The 10,650-nt window shown below is 47.2% G+C and overlaps 1 protein-coding gene across 1 annotated transcript in view; it reads left to right on the top strand.

The window, feature by feature from the left end:
• Positions 1-3,823: 3,823 nt before the first annotated feature.
• The window catches only part of LOC132579838 (Golgi-associated RAB2 interactor protein 6-like), a 9,398-nt gene continuing 2,571 nt past the window's right edge, over positions 3,824-10,650 (top strand). The window contains exons 1-3 of the mRNA XM_060250411.1: positions 3,824-4,008; positions 4,637-4,833; positions 8,816-9,065. Of these exons, the coding sequence (XP_060106394.1) occupies positions 3,850-4,008; positions 4,637-4,833; positions 8,816-9,065 (606 nt within the window). The 5' untranslated portion in view covers positions 3,824-3,849. The remainder of the gene's footprint in view (positions 4,009-4,636; positions 4,834-8,815; positions 9,066-10,650) is intronic.

Here is a 10,650-nt window from a genome sequence, read left to right as displayed (position 1 = left end):
CTCTGAATCAGAGACTCAGTGCGGCTTACAATCTCCTATGTCTTCTCCCCCCACAACAGACACCCTGTGAGGTGGATGGGGCTGAAAGGGCTCTCCCAGCAACTGCCCTTTCAAGGACAACTCCTGTGAGAGCTATGGTTGTCCCAAGGCCATCCCAGCAGGTGCAAGTGAAGGAGTGGGCAATCAAACCCGGTTCCCCCAGATAAGAGTCCATACACTTAACCACTACACCAAACTGAAGGAAGTTTTTCTTTCTTTCCCATAATGTTAGAACTCAAGAGTGACAAATAAGGAATCTATGGCAGTGGATTAAAGCGAAGCAAAAGGAAATGCACCATCCCAGTAAGCTTGTGGAACTCCCTACCACAGGATACGTTGATGGCCACTTTCAAAGAGGATTGGATAAATTCATGGAAGGTCTTTCAAAGAGGATTGGATAAATTGATGGAAGAGGGAAAGTCTGTTGACAGCTATTATCCACGACAGGTAAATGAAGACTCCAGTTTCAGAAGCAGCGTACCATTTAGTATCATCTGCAAATAGCAATTGTCTGTTATCTTCGTGTCAACTTCATGGAAGAATCTGGACGTCAGCTCTGGGACACAGAAAGCTGGACTGGACATACCTTTTGGTCTGATCTAGCAAAGCCCTTCTTTTTAATCTCATGTCTTCCTAGATACGCAGTAAGGGCTACTGCAAACTTTTATTTGCTCCTGAGTGAGCGAGGCCTGCTTGGGCTGGCTAGAGATCCAGCCAGCCCAAGCAGGCCTCGTTCGCCTGGGGCTCTTCTGGGCCGCCCCTCCCACACTCAAAAGGCCAACAAGCCACCTGCCCAAAATCACATAAAAGTGCAGAAAGGGTGGCGTAGGCTTCTCCAGGGGTTAATGAGGGCTGCTGGGGGTGTGGCAAAGCCCCTGAAGGCTGGCTGGCTGCCCGCCCGCTCTCCTAATCCAGGGATTGTTATGCAGCTGCACCTCCTATTCAGTGGACAAGGTAAGTGGGGAGGAAGAAGGGGAACCCTCAGAAAGGTTTAGGAGCCGCACTCCTGTGAGCTCCTACTGAATCTGAGGCCTGATTGTACAAGAGCCCAGCCAAGAAAAAAGTAGGCAACTCCAAGATCGCCTGCCTTGTCGGTGAGCTCTGTAGGCAGGCAGCGGAATTAAAGGTCATAGAGGGAGTGATGACATCACCAAATTTCTTCCACCCCAAGCTGGGGTGGGGGAGAGAGAGTAACAACTCAGGAATGCAAGGAAAAGAAGGACTACAGGAGGCAGGCAGCAGGCAGGGGCGCCAAAGATCACAGGTGAGCTGAGGAGTGTCAACCCAACAGAATGCTATCTGCCAGCTTCGTGGCTGTTGTGGTGTGCTGTTCTTTAGCAAGAACCAGCCAGGCTGCTTTTCAGTTGGTAGACAGTGGCTGTTTTATTCTTGAGGACGCAGGGGGAGCCAGGCCCAAACAAAATGCTAGAAAGGGAGAAAGCGCTTTGTTACTTTTTGGCCAGTAAATTGTTTAGAAGTGAAGCACAGAAAGGTGGTTTTAACTGTGCTGTTCTCACAATGATCGCAGCCAGCACCCCCCCCATAAGGAAGGCTGCAAATACCTTAACCATAAAGTATGTGGACCTTAACCATAAAGTTGCCAGCTCTGGGCTGGAAACATCTGGAGATTTTGGGGGTGAAACCTGGGGAGGGTGGAGTTTGGGGAGATGAGGGACCTCAGTAGGGTATAATGCCATAGAGGCCTCCTTCCAACGCAGCCATTTTCTCCAGGGGAAACTGATCCCGGTCATCTGGAGATCACTTGTAATAGTGAGAGATCACCAGGTGCCACCTGGAGGTTGGCAACTCTACCTAACCGGCCAAGATGCTGGGAAAGCTTCAGGGGGGAAGGTTTACAAAAATTCTGTTAGGCACACAGGGCCCAATTTGGATCAAAACTGCAGCATGAAAAGAGGGAAGATCTAAGCCCCCCCCCCAGGCTGGAAATTTGGGGGTGGAGCCTGAGGGTTGTAGAGGGAGGGACCTCACAGAGCTATAATGCCCTACAGCCCACCCCCAACGTTGTTGTTTCCTCCAGGTGAACTGCTCTCTATCATCTGGAGCTCAGTTGTAATTCTGTGAGATCTCCAGGCCTCTCCTGAAGATTGGCGAATTTATAAACTGTCCATGTTCCCAATTTGAAATGGCCCCAAGGAACTGCTGTTTGCTGAGCAGAGTAACTATAATGTTAGCCAGATCAGTATCTCTAAGATGGGAGCCCACCAAGCAAGACACTCCAGAGGAAGAACAAGGTTTGAGTTGAGTGGCAGCGTTAAGACCAATAAAGCGAAGGTATAAGCTTTTGTGTGCCTGCACGCTTCCTCAGATACATCTGAAGAAGAGTGCGTGTACACAAAAGCTTATACCCTGAATTAAACTTTGCCAGTCTTAAAGGTGCCCCTGGACTTAAACTTCGTTCTGCTGCTTCAGACCCACGTGGCTACTCACCTGGATCTAACTTCAGAGGAAGGCCTTGGGAAGCCACCCGTGAATCTCACTTGCCCTGAAAACCCTTTGCTGAGGTTGCCATAAGTTGGTTGCAAGTTGATGACACCTACAAAAAGAAAAGGAAAGGTCCCTTGTGCAAGCACCAGTAGTTTCTGACTCTGGGGTGACATTGCTTTTCCTGGCAGACGTTTTACGGGGTGGTTTGCCATTGCTTTCCCCAGTCATCTATGCTTTCCCTCCAGCAAGCTGGGTACTCATTTTACCGACCTCGGAAGGATGGAAGGCTGAGTCAACCTCAAGCTGGCTACCTGAAAACTCAGCTTCCACTGGGGATCGAACTCAGGTCATGAGCAGAACTTAGGACTGCAGTACTGCAGCTTTAACACTCTGCTACAAACATATATATTAATACCTTTGTGTTTAAACAACAGGACAAAAAATGCATCCTCTATAGCAGGGGTGTCACATGTGCAGCCCAAGAACATAAGAACATAAGAGAAGCCATGTTAGATCAGGCCAATGGCCCATCCAGTCCAACACTCTGTGTCACACAGTGGCAATTTTTTTTTGTGGCTAATAGCCACTGATGGACCTCTGCTCCATATTTTTATCTAAACCCCTCTTGAAGGTGGCTATGCTTGTGGCTGCCACCACCTCCTGTGGCAGTGAATTCCACATGTTAATCACCCTTTGGGTAAAGAAGTACTTCCTTTTATCTGGGGCTGATGGGCATTGTAGGCAAAAAAACATCTGGAGAGTTACCGTTGGCCACCCGTCCTATATCTTCTTCCCCCACAACAGACACCCTGTGAGATGGGTGGGGCTGAGAGAGCTCTCACAGCAGCTGCCGTTTCAAGGACAACCTCTGCCAGAGCTATGGCTGACCCAAGGCCATTCTAGCAGCTGTAAGTGGAGGAGTGGGCAATCAAACCCAGTTCTCCCAGATAAGAGTCCACACACTTAACCACTACACCAAACTGGCTCTCTGCTCTCTCAAACCAAACAAAGAGCCCTGTAAACTCCTGTAGGATTGGCTACATTAGGGGCTAAAAAGTTCTTCCTACAAAAAAAGCCCTGGGACTCCTATTCTGCTTTTAATGTCAGCTCAACTCCCAGGTGAAGTTTTTTGAGTCCTCATTTCTAGATCTAACTGCTCCTTAAGCACGCAGGAGCAGGTAGCTGGGAAACAAGATGGCTTCCCAGGTGGGGTCACTTGCCCCTTTTCCTGATGTTCGGCAGATGAAGTTTGTTCTTACTCTGAAAGCTGCACCTCATAATGTCCTACAATCTTAACTCCCAGTTGCCCCCCCGCCCCTACTCTGACCACTAGTCCCCCCACGTGCAGCCCTGCCACAAAGAAGGATGTCGGAGGAATCCAGGATGCCGCTTCCCAGGCCGAGCGGGCGCAGCCGAAGCCAAGGTCTCTTCAACACAGCCATGGGGCCGCTCCAGCGCCAGCTCCGCATGGGGGAATACAACCTGCTGAAGTGCTCCCCCATGTTTGAAAGTGAGTTTGTCCAGGTAAGCCTTTGGGCTGGCAGGAGAGAACAGGGACAGGAGAACAAACACTGAGCACACCCAGCCCCTGTTGATGTATCAACTTCACTGGTAGCCTGCTTTTCTTGTTGAGACTCAGAGCGGATTATGGACCTAGGAAATAGGCTTGCCAGACCCACCGGTGGAAATGGGGGTCCCACATTGCTGACCCCTGCCCTCCAGCTGCTGATCAGCTGGCCAGCAGAGGAGGTCTTACCAGTAGAAAGGCTTTTTTTGTAACAGGGACTCCTTTGCATATTAGGCCACACCCCCTGATGTAGCCAATCCTCCAAGAGCTTACAGGGTTAACCGTGAGCTCCAGGACTGGCTACATCAGGGGTGTGTGGCCTAATATGCGAAGGAGTTCCTACTACAAAAAAGCCCTGGAGGCAGGCAATGGCAAACCACCTCTGTTCTGTTCTTGCCTTGAAAACCCTATAAGGTTACCGCCACACTGCTTGTCCTGTCACTGCAAGATGGCAAAAGTACCTGGTGGAGTTCTCTAGGTGGCTCTTCCTAGTTCAGGAGTTCCCGCCCGATTATTCTGACAAATTTTCTCGATTGGATGCTTTCAGACTTCCTCACCTGTGCTAATTTTTTACCTTGGCTGCAGATCAGCAAGAAAGGGGGTGCTGTTGATGTACACAACCAGGTGCAGCTGGTCAGGGTTGCGATTGCTGCCACCAGCCCAACCCTTCGAATCCCCAACGTGCTTCTCTTGGCCCGGCCTGTCCGCCCTTCCAGAGAGCGGCGTTTGGCCCCACATACCAGGATCCGCCACTCTCCACGTATGATATTTGAACTCACCAGGTAAGACCAGGCTTTTGAACATCCTCAATTGTAAGATTCTTCCATTTCTGCCCTGAAATGTCTCTTCTGCGTCTTTCCTGTCTCTGTATGGCTTCACCTTCATGCTGCAAAGTACTAAAAAAAATGATTTGACCTTAGTGCGAGCTTGTCCAATAGATACCTAGTGTAAATGATGCTGTGCAAGGCTTCTTGGGACATGCTGCAAACCCTCAGCAGTGCAATATGTAAATGACAACGGCTTTTGCTAAAACTCAGTTGCTGAGTGGTTTGCATCTTTGCAAAACCTTAGTGGCTCAGGTTGTGCAAAGCTGCTTCATATTATCTGATGTATGGCTTTCTGCTGCTCTTCTAAAGTGCAAATGCTTGAATGGGAAACTATAAACCAGTTATAATGGGTGAAGGAAACTGCCTTAGACTATTGGGTCATCATGATCAGTGCTGACTGGCAGCAGCTCTCCAGGCTGTGGTCTTTCGAATCACCTACTTGCCTAATCCTGTAACTGGAGATGCCAGGTATTGAACCTGGGCCCTTCTGGGATCTTCTGAATGCCAAACGGATGATGTACCACTGAGCCACAACAACCTCTCTCCCATCAGTGACTTGAATGAGATTGTAGGAGATGGGAATTCTTTTGTGGCTTTCACTGAGGCTTTAGGATAGAGAACAGACAGACAGACAGATCTTTAATGTGTCTGTTTTCAGCTTACAAGGCTACAGGCAATATTTCCTTCTCTTTCAGTATTCTTCGTAAAACTGCCCCAAATTTTACATGCTTAATGGATAACAGGAATGCACAGAAATGGAGTTCCAGCTGGCTTGGCATCAGGGGGTGTGGCCTAATATGCAAATGAGTTCCTGCTGGGTCTTTTCTACCAAAAAAGCCCTGGTTGTTATTATTACATAAATAAAGGATGGGGATTTGACTCTACTATTCCTAGTGTCTTTAGAATCCATTAGTGTATGATAAATAAGTGGTGGAATGCTGCTTCATAGTATAGCCATGCTGAACTGCAGTAGAACAGCTAGATAGGACTCTAGTAGCACTTTAGAAACCAACAAGATTTTGAGGGCGTGTGCTTTTGAAAGTCACTGCTGCCTTGGTCAGACCCAAGTTGGAATGGACAGGGGGGGGGTGTACAAAAAAGCCCAGCAGGAACTCATTTGCATATTAGGCCACACACGCTGATGCCCAGCCAGCTGGAACTGCATTCCTGTGCATTCCTGCTAAAAAAAAAAGCCCTGGGAATGGAGGTCCCTGAGCCCTGCTTGTATCTGAGAAAGATAGCTTGGATTCTTGAAAAATCATACCACCACTCCTCCAAAATCTTGTTCGTCTCTTCTATACTACTGGACTTGAATGTGGAAGAATAGTGAACTACTATGCCAGCTGTGATTTCCTGCATTGTGTAGGGGGTTGGACTTACATGACTCTGGGGGTCCCTTCTAACTATGATTCTATGCTTCATTGTGGCAAATTACGGGGCAGCCTTCCATCAGTCACCAATGCAACACACACAAATACTGAGATAGCTTCCAAATTCCTCCATATCCAGATTTCTCCTGGATTTGGGAGTTCCAAAAGACCTTCTCTTATTTTCAAAGCAGAAACAATGCATTAGGAATCTTCTGTACTTCTGGCTTTCATTTTTGAGCTTCATGCACAGAGCATTGTGTATGCACATCTGGCTGTAGCCTTCTGCTCTTTCCCATCTTTCCCATTCACATTACAGTTGCATTTGGGAAAAAGCCTTCTCCAAAATAATTTGATGTGATGGTACACAGGGGTTATATTCAGTACTTTTTTTCATCCGTGGTGTTTTTCCAGTCCGCAAGATGGCATGCGTGTCTTGGTCAAACAAGGAACAAGGGCTGTACCTGTAACAAAACAATGTAGGCAAAAAAGCCAATGATGCAAGAGAGAATACTTCTTGGATTCCTTTTTAATGAGAGCAATATTTGAGTTCTGTAGCTTAAAGTTGAACAAGGTTTTTTTTGGGGGGGGGGATAAACTTTAGAGAGTGAAAGCTCCCTTCATCAGATATATACTCCCCCCATTTTTTTTGTCTGTATGATACTCCTGGACTGTAATATAAAATTGAGTTGAGTAATTATTCCTAGAAAAAACAAATGACAGAACACATTCAAAGCATATGTTTAAGAGACACATCTTGTCAGGCAGAGCACCAATGACTATTAAGAACATAAGAGAAGCCATGTTGGATCAAGCCAATGGCCCATCCAGTCCAACACTCTGTCACACAGTGGCCAAAACATTTATATATATACACACATACACACACACACACACACACACACTGTGGCTAATAGCCACTGATGGACCTGTGCTCCATATTTTTATCTAAACCCCTCTTGAAGGTGGCCATGCTTGTGGCCGCCACCACCTCCTGTGGCAGTGAATTCCACATGTTAATCACCCTTTGGGTGAAGAAGTACTTCCTTTTATCCATTTTAACCTGTCTGCTCAGCAATTTCATTGAATGCCCACGAGTTCTTGTATCGTGAGAAAGGGAGAAAAGTACTTCTTTCTCTACTTTCTCCATCCCATGCATATCTTGTAAACCTCTATCATGTCACCCCTGCAGTCGACGTTTCTCCAAGCTAAAGAGTCCCAAGCGTTTCAACCTTTCTTCATAGGGAAAGTGTTCCAGCCCTTTAATCATTCTAGTTGCCCTTTTCTGGACTTTCTCCAACGCTATAATATCCTTTTTGAGGTGCGGCGACCAGAACTGCACACAGTACTCCAAATGAGACCGCACCATCGATTTATACAGGGGCATTATGATACTGGCTGATTTGATTTCAATTCCCTTCCTAACAATTCCCAGCATGGCGTTGGCCTTTTTTATTGGAAACGCACACTGTCTTGACATTTTCAGTGAGACACTTCACTCAGTCCTTTACTTAAAAGGTGCTGGGGTGTTCAGTAGATTCTAAAGATTTTTTTTTTTTTGCTGAATTAGTTGGAGCTTAACATCCATAGAAACAGCAAGTCTAAGATTTAGGGCCATATCCCAGTGCTTTGGCAAAACAGGATGACTGGCTCCTTATTTCATTAATTCCTGAGACTTCGCCTATGCTGTTTATTAATCAACAGCAAATATTTATAAGCAAATATTGTAGGTTTCATTTTCTGCATTGATTCAACAAGAGTTTCAAAGCATACAAGAGATTCTGAAACATTGACTGAAGGGGTTGAAAACACTGGGCATACTCAGGGGTGAAATTCTAGCTGGAGCTCCTTTGAATATTAGGCCACACATTCCTGATGTAGCCAATCCTCCAAGAGCTTACAAAAAAGAGCCTTGTAAGCTCTTGGAGGATTGGCTACATCAGGGGTGTGTGGCTTAATATGCAAAGGAGCTCTTGCTAGAATTCTACCCTTGGGCATACTCCAATTCAAGGAATGAATCCGATTCTCTTACATAAACTGGAAGTTAAGGAGAGTTAGATTCGAGTCCAATAGGACTGGAGAGACCACAAGAGTTTCAGGGTATGAGCTTTTAACAGTCAAAGCTTCAAGGGAGCTGACCTTTGGAAACTTTTCTTGCTCTCTAAGATGCCACTGGACTTGAATTGACCTGTTTTACTGCACAGGCCATTATGGCTACCCTCTGACACGGTCTTCATGGAAGTCAGGAGGAGGTGAACTCAGGGCCAACCCTAGATTGTCTGGCACCCTAGGCAAGCAAGGCTAACGTCTGGTGCCGCCCCCACACTGATAACGTCACAGAGTCACTTGGGGGGTGCCCAATTTGGTGCCCCCAGAAGGCCGGCACCCTAGGCAATTGCCTAGTTTGCCTAGCAGCAGGGCTGGCTCTGGGTGAACTTAGCCCAAAGCGGACTTTGAGAACAAAAAGGGAGTGGCATGGGGGAGGGGAGGGGAGGAGGGGGAAGCTGTTCTCATCCCTCTCTCACACACACACAGACACAGAAATCTTCCTTCCTCCCCCTCCAATCCAGGCTTCTCCCCCTGTGCTTCGTCAAGATCTCTGTGCATGACCGGGAGAAGCAGCAGCTCCGCTTCAAGCTGGTCAGTGGGCGGACCTTCTACCTGCAGCTGTGCCCCCAGCAGGATGGGCGGGATGACATCTTTGAGTCCTGGGTCAAGATTATCCACCTGCTGAGGCCCCCCTCCAAACCGAAGCACAAGCTGCTGGAGCCGGATAGAGAACCAGCCCAAGAACAGGAAGCTCCCCAGCAGCCCAAAGATGTGAGTTCCTTGGGGTGATGAGAAAAGTTATTGATGCTGGGAGGAGGGTACTGGTTCTGGCCCTTCTTTAGTGAGCAGAGTGCACAAAGCTTTAACCCAGAAGCTGCTTATATTGAGTCTGAACGGACTATGGGGTCACAAAGTTCCACAGAGCCACTATTTCAAGTTGAAACTAAACCAGTACTACATTATTACAAAAATGCAGGGCTTTTTTTGTAGCAGGAACTCCTTTGCATATTAGGCCACACACCCCTAGTGTAGCCAATCCTCTTGGAGCTTACAGTAGGCCCTGTAAGAAGCGCCCTGTAAACTCAGAGCAGCTTACAATCTCCTTTCCCTCCCCCACCCTACAACAGACATCCTGTATAGTAGGTGGAACTGAGAGAGCTCTGACAGAAACTGCTCTTGAGAGGAACAGCTCTGTGAGAATTTGTGACTGACTCAAGGTCACATCAGCAGGTGCATGTGGAAGAGTGGGGACTCAAACCTGGTTCTCCTAGATAAGAGTTCACCTACTTAACCACTACACCAAGCTGACTTTTGTTAACCCCGTGCCTGAGGAAATTACTGAAACAGGAAGTGAAAGTTAACAGTCCTGTCGATATTCATGGGATTAAGGAAAATGGACTATCTACTGGTAAATTTGTGTGAATGTCGACTGGAATTATTCAGCATCAATTGGAACGACTGTGTATTTGGAATGAACATACGTATTTTCAGTTGTGTTCCTGTTCTAATTTGAATTGTTGGTATTACAAGAGAACAATTTGGTAAACTGTTGTCCATAGTAATTTTGGGTCACAGCCTTTTTCAGGTCAGGGTTTGTCTCAGCTTCGGGTGATCTCTCCTTCTACTTGTTGTTACCCTCCTGGGGGCACCTGGAGATCTCCCGCTATTACAATTGATCCCCAGGTGACCAAGATTAGTTCCCCTGGAGAAAATGGCTGCATTGGAGGGTGGGCTATGGCATTATAGCCAGCTGAGGTCCCTCCCCTCCCCAAGCCTCACCCCCCCCCCCCCAAATCTCCAGGTATTTTTCAAACCAGATCTGGTAACCCTCCTTATGGTTGTCATGAGGACGCCACTGACATTTGAGGGTGATTTTGAAATGTCCCAAGGCGCTGATCCTGATTGGCCCCAGAGCATGGTGCTCCTGATTCCCCCCAACTCCTGGGGCTTTTTCAAGTGCCACAACCCCTGCTGGTGGCGGTGGGGGGGGGGAGCACAGCCATTTCAGCTCTTGATGAGCTGTGGAGGGGAACGAGCACCTCCGCCCCTTGCAGCATTTTAAAATAGGAGCAGTTGGATTATGCTAATTAACTGTGTTAGAAGTGTGTAAAATTAAAGTGAACTTTTCGGGAAGGGTGTTATTTATGGAAGTATTGGGGAACCCTAAAGTGGATAAGCCTTTCCAGGAGATATTTAAAGCTATGATTTTGGCAGCCCAGGCTGTCATAGCATTTAGTTGGAAAGATACCACGAAATGGACTTTGGATAAATGGAACGGTTATTTATACGAATGGATTCAGTCAGATATATTATCAATACTAAAACAAGGAAAGCAAGAAGAGGATAAGATTGAAGA

This window comes from Heteronotia binoei, chromosome 1, assembly GCF_032191835.1.
Source record: "Heteronotia binoei isolate CCM8104 ecotype False Entrance Well chromosome 1, APGP_CSIRO_Hbin_v1, whole genome shotgun sequence".
NCBI lineage: Eukaryota > Metazoa > Chordata > Lepidosauria > Squamata > Gekkonidae > Heteronotia > Heteronotia binoei.
Note: the sequence above shows the minus strand (reverse complement) of the source record. Positions and strands in the feature narration are given on the sequence as shown.